Genomic DNA, 19664 nt, shown 5'->3' with positions numbered 1-19664 from the left:
TTTTGGGTGTGGTGATGTGGCTGCGCCGGCTCCTCCAAAAGCTGGTGCATTTGATGTTGGTATCGGTGTAAATGTACCTTCCAGATGCTAAACCCGCAGACTTCAGGAATTTTGACAGGTGAGTGCTGGAGAGCTGAGCAAGTCCCTGACAGCTCTCTGATCAGATGCACTGCGCCTGTCTGCAGCCTGCTGATTTCTGACATCCTGAGCTGGAGCACCCCCATGCTTGCAAACAAGGCAAAGCCAGCATCCTTTCTGGGTAGCCCCCTGGAGCTGGAAAGCCAGAGTGACTAACACTGTTCTAAGAAAAATAAGATTCTTTCCAGAATTGTTCTCCTTTGGGATGATAAAAAGCAAGAAGAGGTCAGCCCAAAGAGTGACATTTCTGGAAAAGCCGTAAGCACTGGCTAATGGGTTCTTTGCACAAGCTCCATCAGCCCCTGCCACGTCATTCTGCTATCACCTAGCCTTAGTTATTAGTGCCAGACACTGCCTGGTTGGCAGGAACCACTCTGCTGAGGTCAAGGGCGCCTGTTCTTTATGCAAGGACTAATTATGTGAAAAGATGATGCAAGAGCTGACCGTTTTCATTCAACTTCAACGCTTTATAAATAGCAGTGCTAATGCAGGAAGCCGCTCTGCCCTACTCCACTGAGGAAATCAGTGGGACACGCTTGAGAAAAGACTCTGTGTATGATCTCAACTCAAAATTTCCCACTGCTGGAATATTTTTTCATTTAATGTTATTGATCCAAGGAAATACCATCAAAAGCCCAGGTGCAGATCTTTATTGGTCTGTGCCTGGAAAACAAACAAGGAATGCTGCTTTCTCACTCAAGCTTCTCTTAATAACTAGAAGAGGAAAATTAGTTAATGAGGTCCAAAGCTAGTTGGGGAAGGGGTGGAGGGGGTGGTCTGGGGCTGCTGCACCAAAATGTATACAGAGTGGTTCCAGGACAACATTGCTGGCAGGCAGCAGGAAGGACAGCCCAAGGGACAGAGAGGATTTTCCATTCTGGGTGCCCTGAAAAAAGTAAATATAATGTGCTTGCCTCTCCTTCATCATGCTCTGAGCTCAAATCACAGAGGGGAAGGGAAACTCACCTGGCTCATCTTCTGTCTCTAGGAGGCTGTGGGATCCTTCTCCGATCCATCAGAAAGGTTCACTGCTGTCTCTCCTGGGCTTTCTTCGCACAGAAATTTAGCTAGTTCGTGTGGAATGGGGGCAGAGCAAGCGCTCTCAGCTGCACTTGGTCCAGCAGCTGTCCCACTCAAAGCAGCGCTAGCTGTCCCAGCAGGAGGATCTCCCTTTATCTTGCTGGCAGATGTCTCCTGATGTAGTGCCAGATCAGCCAATACCCTCTCTGTGCCCCTGTGGATGATCTGATGAGCAGCATAGATGTGTTTTCTTTGGGATTGCCTCACTGCACATAAAAAGAGGTAAGCCTTTTACTTGGAAATGTACAGCAAAGCGTTCTCTGTAGGGGAGAAGGGAGGGATAGCTTTTAGCCTTCCTGCAGCTGTGGAAAAGCCTATCTCAGGAAAAAAAAAAAAATCACGCCCTTCTAACTTTGGCTGAAAGCGTTCTACTGCCACCTAATAGCAGCAACCAACTTTGCATTTCACTTTGAAGACTAGCCCCCACGGTGGGAAGGACAGCCAAAGTGTTTTCCTTTCCAGCTTAGGGCATAACTGCCCAGGATATGTTATCAGGCTCTAAAATAACCTCTACTTCAGTGTCTGTTAATTGCAGCAGGCCTCTGGAAGACTGGAGCTGAAATCTGCCCTCTCCTGTGTTACGATTTTGCCTGCACTGAGAAACTCTTACTGAGTTCCAAGTAAGACTTGGAGACAGTATAGACACATTCAATCACCTACCTTACCACTTCCCTTTTGCTGCTGCAGGATTGTTCTTTATTGTGCTTTACAGTTTTCATCCAATCTCATTTGTCTATATTTCCGACCCACCTCTTGGGAAATAATTACCTAAGCCAAAGCATTCACCCTACAATTCTCTTCATTGCTCTTCACTATTCTTTGTTCCCTCTTTCTCTCTCTAGACTTAAGACACTGGTAAACAGTCATGGAGATTGAAATACTGCATGCTTGTAAGGAGGGTGTGGGGAATGTTGCAGGACCGAGTTATGGCTCTCATCATGTCATTTCCCTGCAGAAGTCCAAGCCTTCCTTGTTGCTTTGGTCTGTTTATGTTGTAAGGCTGAGTGGTACTTTAACTGTGAATCTGAACCACTGGCGTCTTGCATGCTGTCACACAGTTCTGCATACTGTCATTGACTCGGTCGCTCAACTTTACTAACCCATCCTGTTTATGTTTATCCATCTCCCAGGTCCATTTTGTCAACAATGAATGCAACTGGATCTCACTTGCATTTGAAAAGCTGACATTCACCAGCCAGCTCTCAATTCCCAGGAGAGCTTTTTCTACCCAAGGCATTTTGGCTTCAGTCGTGTATGCATGAACTGCATCAACCATACTGGGAATACTCTCCTGGTATTGCTGCAGTCCCCTCCTCCACCCACAGTGAATTCCATCTAAAAGAAAGCAGGCTCAAATTGGTGAGTGATTGTCCTTTTAAAAGTGAGTTTTTTCATATCAGCACACTGACTTCTACTTCCAATGAGGGAGAGTTCAGAAGTGAGATGCAGAGGGGTTTCAGGATGAGCCAATATTGCATAATCCCTGCTTTTATGCATAGGAATGTGACAAAAAGAGGAGAGAAGAAAAAAAAAAGAAAAGAAGAAAAGACTAGGTAATGGCAAAATAGAGATGTTTAAGGCGAAGCTAAAGCGTAGGCAAAGACTGAACTTGGAGGCCCTCAAATCTTTGTTCTACAAATGGATTTGCTCCTCTGGCAGGCCAGACAACTGCTCTCAGATCAGTTCCTGCTAGTTTCAAGGAGGGTGTATGCTCAAGCATATGCCAGATTGCTAAAACACAGTTTCATAATGAATAATCTGGCTCGCTATAGGGAAAGCTTTAAAAGCTGCCACAGAAACACAATACAGTGATGGGCTTATGAGATCTAATGCCATTCTTTGATACCATTTCCCTTGGATTTACATGGAATAGTTACCGATTCTGCTTCCCTGAAGGTATCGCTGTGCAGGAGGTTTACGGCAGGGTGTGTCCATCAGAGCATACATTTGATAGAATTCAGCTCTCTCTTAAGTGTATGGAGTCCTCTCCACCTCATGCAGCAATAGCAGAAGAGAGTATGAGCCAGGTCTCTTCCTGACCTTTGATGTCTGCTGTCACAAGAATATTGTGGCAAATTTCACCTGATCACATTTGAAGGAGCTCTTGTACTTTATTACTTATTGCTCTAGGTCTTCCACCAGCATCCACTTTAATTTTTGTCTGGGTCTAGCTCTGCTTTCCAGGCAAACCCACTGTAGCTATCACAGATTTTGAAGTTTTTTTCCCTCTGTTGCTTCAGAGTGCTTCTGAGGTGCTTTGTTCGTTAGCTGCTGTTGGATTTAAGCTCAGTATGTATTTTCTTCCTTGATGGTACCTCTGTATGTCCAGAATCCTAGGCCATCTCCAGGTCTTCTCTTCTCTTCTCCCTTCTGAGACAGGCTACCCTGTGTGTTTTAGTGCCTGAGCTACAGGCTTCATTGACTAAAATTACAGCACCTGCTTTGGTAGGCTTGCAGAAGCAGGGCCAAGGAGAAGGGAGCTGATTTAAGCTTATGTAGAATTGCCAGCTGCTGAGTAGATACTGTTGTTGTGACAAATATGCAAACTAGGAAGAAAAAAGTTTGCACAATTCGGAGACCACAAAAAGTGTTTGCAGGGTTTCTGTTTTCATTCACAAAGCAACAAAAAAAGCAATGAAGTGCCTTTGTTCTCAAGTCAGAGAAGTACACCGCGGAAAGGACCACTTCAGACTCTATTGTGATACAATTGCTTTTCTTAGGTTATATCCACTTTCTGTGGGTGACTGGTTTCATCACAGTCTTCTAAGTGTGCTGGTCAGTGGAAACATCCCAGCTAAGAACAGCCATTAATTCATTATACTCAATGTAATACACAGGTTTCCAGGACCCTCCCCTCTGTATTTTGACAGATACTATTCCATTTTGGCTAAACAGAAGCATCCTTTACAATTGCAAGATTATCTGCTTAAAATGGAATGCCACTACAGCCAACCCTAAAACCTTATCTTTGCTTCTAGCTCTCAACCAGTTGGGGGGGAGGGGGAAAGCATAGGAAAGCATATAATCTTCCTTCCACATATGGCACGTATTTAAGTAAGCTGCCTGTTAAAGACTTAAACGTTTTTTAGAAATTGCCATATAATACACAAATCACAGCTATGCTACTTAAAGACTTTTCCCAGTTTGTTTTTGAAGGTGCAATGGGTGTAGGGTTCGGTGTTCGGAAGATCTCGCGATGTCATGGAAAGTTAGAGGGTTAGTCGCAGCCTTGTGATGTACCTGTAATCCCGCCTCCCCTTGTTAGCATAAAAGGAATTAACTGCGCAATAAAAGGCGGAAGTTGGCGCTCACACTGTGTGTGTTATCTGTCTCTTTCCCTGGTCCGGGCCGACCAGTGATCTAAGCATGGCACCTTGATATGTAGCGAACGCTACACAATGGGCTGCTTCTTTTCATGTAGTTTTATTGTTGCAGATACACCAAATTTACATCAGGTCTGAATTCAGGCCACCATTTTAAAAGACTAAAGCTCACGAGAAATTGGTAAAAAAAGGTCAGAGGGCTTAACTTTCTACCTGCAGAGTGCAAAAGAGGAATCTCAGAGAACTGAGACAATTCTTGGCACTGCATCTTTCCTTTCAGTGAGCTAGAGCAAGGAGGGTGAACCAGTTCACAAAGAGAATAAAGTTACTGGACTCCTTACCTTTTTCTCTGATAAACATTTTCTCAGCTTCTGGAATCAGGAAATCATAAACCAGCTCTGCTACTATCTCTTCTGACTGCAGGCGAGTTCGACTACAGAACAGATGCAGAGTGGTATTAGTATTTTAATTTTCTTTCCAGGTCACCTCTGAAAACACAAGACTCCCTTGTAAATATTCGTGCTATTTTCAAGGGAGTGTATTTTCATGGCAGTAATTGTCAGCTGGGTCTCTTTACCCTACAAGTAAGTGACAGTGTGACTATTCCCCTTTGCACTGCACTGCCAATGTGTTCAATACTGCATTGGAAAGCACTATTTCCAGGGAGAAGATCACCCTACGCTCCTTATCCTCAAAGGTATTTAGGAGCCCAGTTCTCACTGATGACAAACTGAGTTAGACATGCAGATACCTCTGAGGATTTGCATCTTTGTCAATTTAGTCTTTGGCCCATTGCTGAGTTTGCTAAATTTTTCCCTTTTGTGACTCTGCATTTGGCTGGTCCCCGTGCTCTTTTCCATGCCAGTGTTTAGTGGGTTCCCAATTGGCCCAGGGGCTGCATGCATTATCTACGCTTCATTCTCCCCAAGGATTTCAACATTCTGGTTGTATTCATCTAGTTACAAAATACACAGCTGCTGTACCATAGGAGAGTCACTGTGTCATTGGGATTTTTATGGCTCAGTTCCAAAAAAAGAGCATAGAAACTGAACTGGAGGTTTGGCAGGTCCTAAAAAGTATTCACTGCTGATGCCCCAGCCAAACACAAGACTGTGGTGTTCTCAACAACTTACTCTACTCAAAGTGCCTTGTCAGGCAGCCATCAATATGACTGACCCCCATGGAAATTGGCAGTTTCTTAAAAAACAGCCACCCCAGAATGAAAGGCTGCTGTATAGCTGTATCTTTTAGCATCTCTTTCAAACGGATTTTCCGTAGTAGTGTAAATAAATGAAAAGACCAGTATGAATGGGTATTGCTTTAGGCAGTTCCCAGATTCACTTAAGGCTCAGTCACAGCATCACATTGGCATGGAGAAGTCTAAAAAGGGTGATTCACAGATCCCACAAGTGATTTGCAAACAGAATCTGGCACATGCTGTATAGAAATAAGGCTCTGATGGATTTATATGTGTGTACCAGGTAGTAAGTGTGGTTCCCATACAGCAGTCGCACTACTGAAGCGATCATGAACAGCATTGCTCTGCCCTTCTCATGTCTTAGATTACACATGTAACCACAGATGCAGTTGGTCAGGCAGGTTCTAAACTGCTGTAAACAGCCTCTAATGTGCCATTTAATAACATACCGACTTTCCATTTCATAAGCAATGTCATTGATTTCTACAGCCATTCTCTGAATCTCTTCCCTGGCTTGTTCTTCAGCTGTGTCCTCCATGCTACTCAGGATAATGTCTTCCAAGTAGGAGTCAATAGTCCTCTGGTGCACTTTCACCACCTGGAACAAAACACCAAGATATTGTTCCGCTGTGCCAGGAACATGGTGGAAGCAGATTTCCAAAGAAGCAAGAACAACAGATTTTCACCAGACTCTTAATTTCAGGCAGGCCAGCCTGAGATTTGGTTTCAGAGGTGTTTTCTGGGAAGAATAACTTGTGTAAAAATTCATTTTCTGATAATTCTTTCTGAGAACTAATTGAACAGAAACAAGTGCAGGAAAGAACCGGTGGTGGAAAAAAACTTATCCACAGATCCAATTCTGCTGCAGCAGGTTAGTTCTATGAATGCAATAGCAGTTGCATCCTCAGTTCTCATGGTCCCCTGAGCAACAACTGCCAAATAATAATCATCAGTATTGACTTCAGTAAATTAATCAACTTTCATTCAAGCAAATCCTGAAGGAAAAGGTTCCATCAAGCCAGTCAAAGTAACATGAATAATGGTTGTACAGCAGAGATTCTAGAAATGGGTGTTTTCCTTCTGCTAGTCTGAAGGGCATAAGCTTATGGCACTTTGACTCTCTTTGCTTCCCACTCAAAGGTGCAGAAAAGAGGAGAAGCTAAAATTAAAAGAAAAATAAACATGATGCCAGACTCTCTTGGCATTAACCTCCTCCCACAAAGTTTGAAAATCATTGGTTTAGTCAATTAGGCTCCCACTCATTCTCTTCAACTGGGAGGAATATGCTTCACACAGTCAGGAGCTAGGGAATAGGAATAGGACTGTAGAATAGTTATGGAATATGGTAATAATTCAGGACTTTTATTTCTGGATTTCAAGGTTATGTTATCCATTATCATTACTTCAAAATAATTTTTGTACTTCTTGTTATTTGCAGTCCACTTTTGGCAGCCAAAATCTTTCCAAAACTTTGCTTAAAGGCATCCTTCCTGGGGGAGCACCTAGTAGTTCTGCTGGACAGAGCAAGTGCTGACGAAACATTATTCTTAAAGATGATCTAGGTACATCTGTTCTCCATGGGTGTTTGTTGTAGAAATTTAGAAACCTACATTCATTCGTGATATGCCTAACAGGACTGTCTGTAGTGGTATTCAGATAATCCTTAATTTAATAGGCATGACTCTTTTAGGAAGGAATCACCCTCTCTTCAGTAAGCCTTCCCCTTCATTTTTAAAACTAGCCATAACCAAAGTCAGAGCTGAAGCATCTCCCTTCCATCTGGACCTTCCCACAAGTAGGCAGTTCCTACAAACTGCCCACAGTCCCACCAGTCTCCCTCTCTTGCCTGTCTGAAAATCTCATCTTCTTCCTGACGCCGCCTCTCTTCCACTTGACGACGTCCACTCTCCTCCGCTTCCCGCATCCGCCTCTGCCTCTCAGCCAGCATGACAAAAGCGTGGATCTTCCGTTCTTCTTGCAGCCTCACCAGCTCTTTGGACAGGAAATCAAATATGTTTGCCAGTGCCCTTCCTTCTTCCCTGGCCAAGTGGCTTTCCATTGATGATAGCTTTAAAATAAAAAGGCAAAGAATTGTGTTACAAACCCCAGGAATGTTGTTCAAAGTCCCAGGACTACCACAGGCATGTGAAACAACTCTGCAACATCCTCTCAGACCAGCCATGGGACAACCCTAGGAGTTTTGCATTCTTCTTGTTTTACATGTGCTGGCCTGGATTCTGTATAATGTAATGTTTCTATATATAGGCTCTGATGGCATGAAGAGGCTAAAAGATGGCGAAACTAGTCAGGGTGGAAATAGTCCCGACACTGTCACACTAGGACAAGCAGCCTCTATGCTTGGGTAGGTGGGAGGAGATAGAACACTAGACGCGCTGTATACCAGGTATTATGAACTGCTTTTGTGGCTGTGAGTATAATCAGAATAGTTGCTGAGGCCATCTGCTTGTTACTGGGGAATGCTCCACTGCCCAGACCAGGAAAGGGGACATATGAAAGTGACAATGAAATAGCTTCAGCTGCATACCCTCCATCTTTCTTACCTACACCAGAACAGAAAAATAGGATTAAAAGTTGCAAATGAAGCTTCTTTCTAGCATTTGGAAAGTAAATCCTCAATCTTCATGAGTAGGCAGCTTGAGTAAAGATTTAGGAAACCACAGTTGTGAGTACAGTCACATTTCTATCCTCTCCTAAGGATACAAAATGTTTGTTACAGTTCAAAGCCACCTCAGTGAAATGGTATGTCTTTGGCTGGACTTTCATGATGTGACCAAAGTGACTAACTTGCTGAGACAATATAGCAACCATGAGTCCCTACAGTTTTAGGTACCAAGTTATTACCTAAAACTGTACAAGTTACTAACCACTAACAAATTGAAATCAACAGTAATTATATTGAGTTTTCAGAAGTGCAAACAAGACCTCAAAATTCCAGGTAATGAAAAATCAGAAAGTATGTGACAGAGCTGAGACTAAATTCCAGGTGTTCAGCATTACTGTGCCATTCACTCCTTGTTCCAAGCACATCACGTTTCACGGGTCGGGTATGTGTGATTGCACTTTGGAAAGGGACAAGATCTATGGTAAGTTCATTATCTCCAGTATGGACTATGAAGCCACAGTCCTTGGCAGGAGGGAATGTCTGGAACTGGTTGGGATGCTGTGTTTCTGTTGGAATAAACAGACAATAACAGAGTAGACCTGAACTTAAAACTCAAAATGGAGCTGAAATATCCCAGACAAGTAGTAATAAATCAGCTTTCTTATACTGCTGTGCCATTTGCTCATGCAGTGTTTCAAAGAAAGTGGGACTGTCAGTGTTGCACACATCTAGAAGTGACAGTGCTTAGCCCATGGGTGTTTAAGATGGAGGACAGCAATGCTGTAACTGCACCACCCCACAGGGAGGGATAACATGGAACTAATGTGCTGCTTCCTCTTTACTGCTCCAGGTGCCGTGCCTACAACTGGTGTGAAATGGAGGAAAACAACCCAGGAACACTCTTGTCTTAGACTTTTGTTATACAGGAGGTTGGAAATTTTCAAACCCTCATCTTTGACCATTTTATCTAGAGTTTCCATCCTCTTTCTGCAGGTAGCATTTTTTGAAAAATGCCTCTTTTTATAATGGAAAGGTCAAAAACCTGAAAAAAACCTGTGACTGCCAAAAACTATAGAACTCTGAGTCATCAGTGACTTTCTAAAATAGCCACACACATAGGAAACTCCTGCACATGCATTCCAGAGAGTTTTAAAGTTCAAAGTTTTTGAAGACCTGAGCCTTGGACTGTGTGCCTTCAGAGACATGACAAAAAAAACAATGCAAGAGTAGAGGAGGTAGATACCAGCAGAGGGGGATAGTGGCTCTCCCAAAAGGAAATTCGGAGATCAGAGGTCAGCATCTTTACCTTTGCTCTCTCTCCTTCTCTGTGAATGTCATTATGGTGTCTGAACTGCCCTCCTTTACTCTCACCTGCGCTTCCAGAAGAGAAGGAGCATTTCAAGTTCCTAATGCCTAAGGCTTTTATTTGTCTCTTAATTTCTCAGTAGAAAAATTCTGTATTACTGCACTCCACACCTGGGCTCCCTGTATATGAAGGAGCATCTGGAAACGATAAACAGTAAAACACAGTCACCCGGTTCAATTTTTACTGAGATCTGAGGGGAAATTTTGTTGCTGCCCACCCAGCAGGAAGCACTGGTCTGGTTCCATCTCCACCAGGCCAGCTGGCCAGTGGATGCTGTTATCGTAATCTGGAACCTGCAGAATTGCCTCACAGCTGGTCACTGAAAAAACAGGATAGTAGTAAAAACGATAGGAAAACCTGCAGGAATGTGGGACATGCTGTGTATCTGAGATGATGCAGTGAAGTCTGGACAAAATTTCTTTATGATCCATTTCAGACCAGCATCTGCCATTAGATTCACTTTGCTCTGGAAGGCTGTGGCCCTGCAAAGAAATAGGATGGGAATTTGCATCCCCAGCTCTTGCTAGATCCTTGGCAGAGGATGGAGCCCAAAATTTCTCTGCTTTCCATAACAGTGGCAAGTACAACAATGTGACACCATTGCTAAGGTCCTAGAAGTCTCAAGCCCAGCCAGATATACAAAGTAAGCCTGCTTTGGCTTCTTTTGTGATGTCTTATGCCCGAGGAGGAGCCTGAGAGGGTGCCAAGCTAGGAAAGGAACAGGGAAATGACAGAGCAGTAACACACATTCAGTAAAACATCTGACAGATGTGAGTGACAAGCATGTATTGCGATGCCAGGTCACAGCACCAGTCAAACGGTTTGAAATGTGGGAAAACTGAGGTTTGTCTGACAGTGCAGTTTGTTCAAAGCCCTGTAAATATAAATAAGTGCTCTGTCTGCAAACAAAGCAAGTGCAGCCTGGGTAGCAGCTGTGGTCAGGACTCCTCAGTCTGTTTCTGAGATTCCCCAGAGCCCCCCCAGCAGTGAGAGAGCAATTTTAGCCCCTCAGGCATTCAATGCTTGGCCTGTGCTAGGACAGCATTTTTGTTACTTGGGGTGCTTTCTGTGCTGTGGATAATAGAAAGCATAAATAAATTAAATGCGGGAGAGCTGGTGGTACTGCAAGCACAGAGTGCCTGGTCAGGACAGTGTTGTGAATCAGCCTTCCCATCTATACAGGCAAACCTTGTGCATTTGCAGATCATGCTGTTGCTGTAGAGCCCGTGTCATTTGCTCCTCTGCCTTCAAAAGCAGCTGTCCATCCTCCTGGAGTGCGTGAGTCGTGCGCAGCTCTCTGATCAGTTCCAGCCGCTTCTCCTTCCCTTCAAACATCTTTAAAATAAAGTTAAACAACCAAGCATATTAAATGGACAATATAGATCAACATGTTTTGCCAGCAGAGCACACCCTTTTTCTCCAAGTTGCAAGGTCAGCTGTTTCCAAGACCTAGTTCTCTGTAATGAATTTGTGGCCACATTTAGGCAAACACTACGGCTGTCAGGTAAATCTTGCCTAAGCCCTCCTGCATAGAAGATGAAAGTTGAGACCTTCTGCTGTGGTGTATAGATGATCCCTTGCTACTTTATTATATTTTTTTTATTATTATTCTGTTTGGCTTCACCCAGAACTTAAACCACTGAAATGCAGAACAGCAACACCAATGTCAAGTGAAAAGGGCAATAGCCTTCTGGATATCCTGTTATATCAGCCTCAGTGTCCCAGCGTGAGCGTTGCCCCTTTTCCTCAGTCCAGGGTTAGATGTCTCCTCGTTCAATATCTACTGTTCTCTGACCTTCATTTTGTGGGAGTCCAGCAACAGCTCAAAGCAATAAATTGGTGGGGAGGTTGTTGAAAACTGCTGCTGTCCCTGTTATGGGATTACGTGTCCCAGCCCTTCCCTGACACTGTCTTATTTTCATTCCCCGTCTCTTCCAACAGGGCTTCCAACAGCAACAAAGGATCACTCAACCCCGCTCAAATCATTCTTCAACCGAGTCATGTATTTCTGATCCAGTAGAAGCTGGAAGAAGATTCCTAAAATGATGGGACATTTCATGATGTGGAAGTCAACAGTCCTGCAATGGCATCAGACATCCTTCTTATAGATCACCACAGAACTGGAGAAGACTTGGGAAGTCTATGTTCCACCTCAAGCCACTTTCACAGTATTGCCTTGTTCGCTAAAGCTTAGGTCAGGGTCCCACATGGGAACACTTCACAGGCATTAAATAATTAGTGCAAGAGAGAATATCAATTATATTGGTGGTATGCTTCAGTTTCTCATCTAAGGTTCAGCTCACCATCACAGGAAACTGGAAAGATGGTATGAAATACAAGCTGCCCTGCTGGGATGTGGGAGGTTTCAAGGCAAAATGTACTCATGGTCCAGATCTAGTCTAGAATTTGCCATTTGAGTAATTCTGCTATGAAATGTCTAATTAAACAGCTGAGTGTAGGGGATGGCAGGAACAGGGAGACACTCGCAGACATGTGTAAGAACCTAGAAGGTCCTGTAAGAAATTTGGGCTGGAGAACAAAGACTTCAGCCTTGAAGGACTCCAGATAACATACAGGAGGATATGCTGCAGAAGCCTCATTACCCTTGATTGGTGCTGTGGAAGAAAGGTTGCAAACACACTTTCAACCATTCCCACCATCATTCTGGACAGACATAAACAAAGAGACACAGAATACCATGTTCTGAATAGCCCTGCCTCGGAGCAACTTCTGCAGACAGATCACTGCCAGTTCTGTTTCCTCTTCCTCCTGCCAAAACACAACAAATATCCACACAATAATTAATTATTTCTTTGGAGACTGAGATTTGTATAGATTATCCATCTAACTATTAAAAAGTCTAACTCACATCCAGCTTTTTCTCAGTTGTTTCTGAATACCATTCTTCTAATTTCTAGGGAAAGGAAGGTGAGTCAGAATAATATGTACTTCCATGTTTTATAAGAGATGGGGAGAAAGGGTGTAAAATTAGATTCTATCTGAGATTTTAGAGGGTCTTTAGAGACAAATATCTAATGATAAGGAGATGTTGATGGAGAAAATTACTGTATGCATGAGAAGTACTATTTGTAGCTTGACTGAATCTGAGTTTGCAAAATGAGCATCAGCTACATTAATTTAACAGGTCAAGACACTAAGGGGATAGAATTATTATTGAAGGAGGTGCAAGAGAGCTGTTAACCATAAATAAAGGGATTAAATTAAAGGGGAACATAAACAATTTTTCTTTTGATATTTATTCCAGTGGTGACCTTTATCAGAGTAACTCAGTGAATTTAAGACCAGAAAGTGATAGTTTGGAAGTCGCATTAATTACATTATATTGTGATTCATCTCTTTGAGAACTTTACTGGGCTAGCATTGTGTGACTGATACCAACTTGGAAGAATGATGGAGCATAGTGGGAAAGGGAACATGACCATGGCGGGCAGGGGAGGGAGGAAGGTTTATAAAGGCTTATTTTAAATAGAGGAAGCACAGCTGGCAGCATTTTTTCTTGCTGAGGGGTATTCTAGTCTGGAGTTGATGGTAGCAGAAGGAAAAAGCCCATTGGATGCCTGGGAAAGATAAAAAGAAATCTAAAAATTGTAAGGAAGTTTTTTTAATAAAAAGCCTATGAGGTCTGCATTGAAATGTGGTATTTTAGAAGTGCCGGAAAAACAGGGAAGACCGTGGGATGAGAGAAGTGGTGTGGGCTTGAATCTTAGTATCTGTTTTTTTCTTAGGTGTTGAAGATTAAGTTTTCAAAAATGGAAAAGGAAGCATTCCTGCCTTTCCACGCCACCACCCAAGAGAAGCAAAGCAGAACTAGCCAAAGGACTGCCTTATGATTTGCTATGTTCTTTTTCTCTGGAAAGAAGGGATGAATTTCCAGTCCAGTTAGAGAGCTAAACTGTACCACATCACCTGGCTACAGTCCGAAAGCCCTTCAGGACAGAGTTTTGGAAATGGAGATGGCACATATACTGGACAGGTAAGCCAAACTGCTTGGTTTGATTTAAACTAACATTTGGTTTAAATTTTCGTGAGATGTGTTTTTCTGTACTTCTGTTGTTCAGTGCTGCAAATGATGCCTTAGCAAGGGTAATCATCAACTTCTCCATCTGCCTGCTACAGACCAGCAGGAAAGAATAAGGGGAGATGGAAAGCCTATCATGCCCTGTAGGAAAAAAAAAAAAAAAGGAATTAAGGATATAGAAGGATCTAGGAGCAGGCTGAAAACTAGAGGGGGCTGGGAGAAAGTGATAAACCAGTGAAGGAATTCAGAGGCGCTCTGTGAGCTTGTTGTGGCTACTAAGTGCATAAGAAATGACTGGGGGAGAGGAGTTGAGGAGGCCTGCAGTAGTGCCTCCATTCTCTCCACTTTCTTTTATATCCCTTGTGGTCCATGTCACCTGCCTGTCACTCTGGCACACTTTCCTTTTGAGATCCTCAAGTGCAGCGGGAAAAGGCTGGTGCACATATCAGTTGGTACTTGTATGTGCGTATGGCAGGAAGAGAAGCATTAACAACAGAGAAGAGCCTTGCTTTCAGTGCTCCTCGCAGCCAGCTGGTAGGAGAAACCTGACTTGGATTGTGCAAGGCAGGAGATGTTAGTGCTGCTCTTTCATGGCTGAAGTGGCCTGATTCTACAGATGGAGCCTCACTGGAGAGCTCCACTCTTTTATATGTTCACACATAAAGACACTTGAAAATAAACCCAATGTTGACAGAATTCATCTAGGTGGAATTCTATTGTATTGGAGCTCTTTAAAAAACCACTATAATCTGTAAACATGCTCAAGAATGACTACAACTGCGGGATAAATCTTTCTGACTTCTTTCCATGTTACTTATAAGTACTTAAAAATCTGCTAAACTGGTAAATCTGAATAGTGTAAATCTACCACTGCAATACAATATCTAATACCTAGGAGTTAGTAAAGCTGTGGAAAGCTCTTCCCAAGGAGAAATTCTTGTTTCAGCCATCTTAAAATAGACTGTATAAAACATAGGACATCATACTGCACAAAAGAAGACAGCATGGATGATGCTGTCAAAGTGAAAAAGACTTTCTCACTTTCATGGTTGTGTGACTCTCTTAAATTCACAAGTTTAAATGATAGTAGTGTCTGATTCTTACTACATCATGAAAATGGTGTTAATAAGCAGATAAAGCAATCCACTGGGGCAACCACCTCTTAAGTACATTAAGAAAGGAAAAGAAGTTGCAGCTCCCCTAAAAAGTTGTTTTTTCCTACAGCATATCACATCTCCCATGACACATCATTACTGCTATTTCAGTCTCTGCAGAAGAATCATCTTCTGTGAACTGGAGCATGCTCATCAAAGACTGCAGCCTGCATGATGACAAGAGCTTCACTCCAGCAAATTAATGAAGTGTATGCTCAGTGCTAAGCAGCCAAAGTCTCATTGACTTCAATGGGGCTAAACTTAATTGCTCCACTGGATTACGATAGTGTTGTCAGATCAGAAGGTTGGAAGACACTGAATAATGATAATATGATTCTGCCTTTTTGTTCCCCAAGAACAAGGGATTAACATATCTACTGATTTATGTCTTTTATAAAATAAAGTTTAGTTGAGGATTTGGCCAACACATATTGTAAAAGATTTGCAATTCTTTGGCTGCTAGTATCTTTATAGAATAAAGAGAGACTAAGAGAGTCTAAGAAATAGTGATGCCTATTTCTAACATGAATACACACACACAAAAAAGATAAAGCTCACTTCTTTCCTTCTCTGGACATTCCTTTAACAACTTGTAAGAAACAATCAGGGATCAAAAGAAAAAAAAGTGCTAAAACCAGCCCACTTACAATTGATGGGTTTTCCAGGATTGGAGTGGGTGGCCGAGGAACAGGCTTTTCTACTTTTTCAAGGAAACGGAGGGGCTTCTTTGGCTCCTTAACTTTATTCTTCTTCTCCAGTAGTGCCTGGAATAGACATACAATTTAATCAGAACTGGGCTAGATAGAACAACACAATAAGGCCAGTCCTCTAGATGCTGACTGTTGCTGATCACACTGACTAAAGGGAGCTGAAAGCATTTTGCACTTTGCAAGCTTGTGGCTTCTATTTCTCACTGCGCATCAACTAAAAAATGGAATATGGTCAGTAGATGAGGCTATTGGTTGGCCAGAAGATACTGATGGGAACTTCAAAATCATGTGTAATGGAAGCAAGACTTATTTTACTATATTTACAAGTAAGTCATCAGCAATTGCATAGGGTGAGTCACCTAAAATTAATCTAAAACTGGTAGGAACTTAACCTCTAATATAATAAATTCTTAAGTAAAAGCATATTTCAGATTTTTTCATTTTAAAATAGGAATCTCATTGAACCAATTAAATATTGACCCATATGCAAGCAGAGGAGAGGCAGTCGTGTATGTTACTTTCCTTATGCAATGACAAAAACATTAATTATTTTCCTATAAGATAGAGGTAAGATCCTTTCAAAACATGAAAAATGGGTAGGAATATCACAATTTAATTGCAGTTTACATATCACTACAGAATGGTTATAAGTCTTTGCCTTTAACTATAGGTATAATGCTTGTTACTGCAGGTTAGAAATGTTATAGGGTCAGATTTTATGAAGGGGGTCACTTGAAGAGTATACTGTCACTGTTCTGTGCCCCTTCCTCAGTGAAATGTCTTTGTACGATATGCTCTTAATGTGCAGGGTTGAACCAAATGACCCAGAACCCTTTCCTTGCAAAATACGTTTTAAAACTCTTCTCTGCTCATCTGCAGTTGCCCAGCAGCCCAGTGGCACTCACAGCAACTGTACAAGTGGACTAAGGGCAAAAGGGAAACTAACTTGCCTGAGAACTTCCTTCTACCAGGAAAATCCACAAGTCCATTAAGAGTGGGTTTTATCTTGCTTACAGCTCTTTGGTGGCAGATGCCAAACCTTGTCAGCCGAAGCAGGCTAGGAGTGGAAATGTCACCATTGCCTCAACTCTTTCAAGACATTTTCAAACTGTTTAGAGAGCCAAAGTCCTGCCAACTTCCCATCGCAAGCTACTTAGAACAATATATTCAGATAATAATTTCCAACTGCACGGCAGCGCTTGCCTGCTGTAGGACATCACACTTTGGCTTGCAAAGAAAAGGGAAGAGACTATGTGCATTTAAAGCTCCTTCAAAATTATAATCCTACGACTGTATGGGTTGGATCTATAGTCTTAATTACTGAAAGAATAGACGTATTCCAGCAAGGAAAAGTGTGCCTTTTTCTTTTCTCTCTCTCTTTCACATGTTCAAATACAGTATTTCACTAGGGATGGAAACCAAGCAAAAAACTTAAGAAAAAAATCCCATGATGAATTTCTCTCTCCAGTAACAGGAAATTGAAGCCACTTGCACAGAATTGCTAAATTAATGAAGTTTTGAAACTCCAGTGGTCATTCTACAAAACTCTTCTTGCATATTGGATCTGAACTTTCAGGCCAGGATAATTAATTGCTCCAGAAAAGGAGAGAGATTTCTAGGTGGAGGGGATAAAATCCTTTATTATTGAAAACTTCTGAAATGGACCACATTAATAATGCAAGAATCAAAGCCTACAAACTGCTTATAAGCCATGTGAAATGGTTATAGCTCAAAAATGTTGAGAGATTTTCTGAACTGTTTCTTGTATTTGATGACCTTCGAGCTCTCTGGCATGAAGATTATAACAGTGCAACAGTGCTTGCTATGATTTATAAGGTGTTTTGCATGATGGGGGGGTTTGAAAGAAAAAAGATGCTGTAATTGTGATTCTTTTGAAAACAATGGCTCCTATATTTATTAGTAAAATGTTGCATTCATAAGAATTTTTCTAATAAAACCTTAGCCTCCAAAAATATTTCTTGCTAACCACAATAACAAAATACAACCAGAATAACAACTTTTAAAGACAGAAAAATCTATAAGCACTTCTGACAAGAGGAAATTCTTATTAATGTAGATTTGAGAAGTACTGCGGTTCCCAGAAGTTGTTTTACCTTTTCATGTCAGCACAGTCTAGTGCCTGCTTTGCTATCTTTACTAAGTCAAAAATGCTTACCATTTGCTTTCTCTAATCTGAGGTTTTAAGTTATTTTAAGACTTCAATGTAAGAAAAGAGAAAGAAAACATGGGTTTTTTGCATTAAGTGGTTCTGCCTAACTTAACAAGTTACCATTTTTTGAAATAGGGAGACCAGGGCCCAAGAATTGCTGTAGAATACTTTCTTTAAGAAGAAAAGAGTGCTAAACTTCTGAACAACATACTTCAAATGTTACTGCCTACGTATCACACTCTAATTTTTCTGAATAGTCTACATTACTTTTTTCAGGTAGTAGGTTCAGAGTCATGGTATAATCTGGTTGGATTTGACAGTGAAGGACCAGCCAATTCAGCTCCTTTTCATTTTCCTGGCAAATGCAGTGAATAGCAAATGGCATGCATGCTTTTGGCCATACACCTTTGCTTCTTCGCTAGCTTCTGCTAGAAGCAGAACTCTTGACAGGATAGCGGCTTGAGAAACAACTCTCTGTTCAAAGAAATCATTCTTTAGATTCCTTCCTTATCTTCTCTGCGATCCTCTCCTTTTCACAAGACACTAGGTATATTTTATTTTCATGTACAGCACAGAGTATACAGTCATGTTTCTCTTCCTTTTTGCTCGTGAATGAAGAAGGTGAGATCATCAAGGACAGACTGACTACCTACTTTGTGATGCAGCATGGCTGCTGCATCTTGACTGATCAAGACTGACACAACAGCTCTTGGAGCTTGTCTGAGCACGAGCCAGCTAACACTGTGCTGGGGATCTGTTCTTGATGAAATAACTGCTTGAACAGGATTTCCTACATTTTGAAGTTGGCAGAGATTTTCTCCAGAGACATTCTTGGCACCCCTACTTCTCCACCTCCTTCTAGCAACTGGATAAAGGAAAGCAGGTGTGATGAGAGTTGCACTTAATGCTGAGGTGAGAGGTTCCTTGTTCTGACAGCATCTTGATCTAGCACTTTGAAACTACCTGACACTTCACCCCTCTTGAGTCACTAGAGCATAGAGGGTCAGCCTAAAGTCACGCATTGTTCTGCACTGGGATTTCTTCTAGCAGCTCTTCTGTTCCTTGGTGTATTCAGTTACCTAGTTCATTTCTTTCCTATAGTAATTAGCTATATCAGTATGCTATCTCCTTAATGCCTTGGATTTTCACATAAGGCTGTCTATATAATGGCTCACTTACTTACATTCTTTAAAGCATTGTCATCTGCACTGGCTAGAAACTAGCTTTCCTTGTCCTTTTACATACCAGGCTTAAGATGCAGATCATTGTTTTTAGTGTAAATGCTGAGTGGCTCCTGTTTCTGCCGTGTTCTCTTGTTTTAGAGAATTATTCAAAGAATACTGAGTGTACATAATATTCCTGCAAAAGGTTTCAGGATGCTCCTCAAAAAGTCTGCTTCTAAAATCACTTCTTTTTGGCTTAGTTTCAAGCCTGGAAGAAGCTGTTCTCATTCTCAAGAGGACACAGATCCTTTTTGTAGTTCCTTGGATAATTGCTTGTCCCTTCTTACAAGCTTTAAGCTTAAGAAAACCCTCTATGGCAAACCAAGAGGAACATAATGAGGAGGACTAGTCTATCTTGCCACTTGTTTGGCCAGAGAAGCAAGCCTTGGAAACTTCCTTTATTAAAATTAATTACTTCAGAGGCCAAAATCTAGCGTTCCTCCTCTATTTGCCACCTCCTTCCACAGATTATGCAGGGAAAATGAAAGAAACTAATTCTAGAGCTAGATCACTGTGTACTCTCTGAATTTTCTAGAGTTCTGCTTTATTTCTAAGATTATGGGAGAAAATGTGTAGATTGTGTGCTAGGACAGCACTAAGAAGAGGCTTTTGAAGAGAAAACTGGTCTAGCTGCTCAGCT

General features: G+C 41.9%; 1 protein-coding gene across 1 annotated transcript in view; it reads right to left on the bottom strand.

The window, feature by feature from the left end:
- Positions 1–292: 292 nt before the first annotated feature.
- CFAP91 (cilia and flagella associated protein 91) overlaps positions 293–19664 on the bottom strand; it is a 32178-nt gene continuing 12806 nt past the window's right edge. The window contains exons 11-18 of the mRNA XM_075034394.1: positions 15569–15685; positions 12426–12497; positions 10917–11063; positions 7586–7807; positions 6189–6337; positions 4883–4974; positions 1105–1424; positions 293–1024 (exon numbers count right to left, since the gene is read on the bottom strand). Of these exons, the coding sequence (XP_074890495.1) occupies positions 1123–1424; positions 4883–4974; positions 6189–6337; positions 7586–7807; positions 10917–11063; positions 12426–12497; positions 15569–15685 (1101 nt within the window). The 3' untranslated portion in view covers positions 293–1024; positions 1105–1122. The remainder of the gene's footprint in view (positions 1025–1104; positions 1425–4882; positions 4975–6188; positions 6338–7585; positions 7808–10916; positions 11064–12425; positions 12498–15568; positions 15686–19664) is intronic.

Source organism: Buteo buteo, chromosome 8 (genome assembly GCF_964188355.1).
Source record: "Buteo buteo chromosome 8, bButBut1.hap1.1, whole genome shotgun sequence".
In the NCBI taxonomy this organism is placed as follows: Eukaryota; Metazoa; Chordata; class Aves; order Accipitriformes; family Accipitridae; genus Buteo; species Buteo buteo.
Note: the sequence above shows the minus strand (reverse complement) of the source record. Positions and strands in the feature narration are given on the sequence as shown.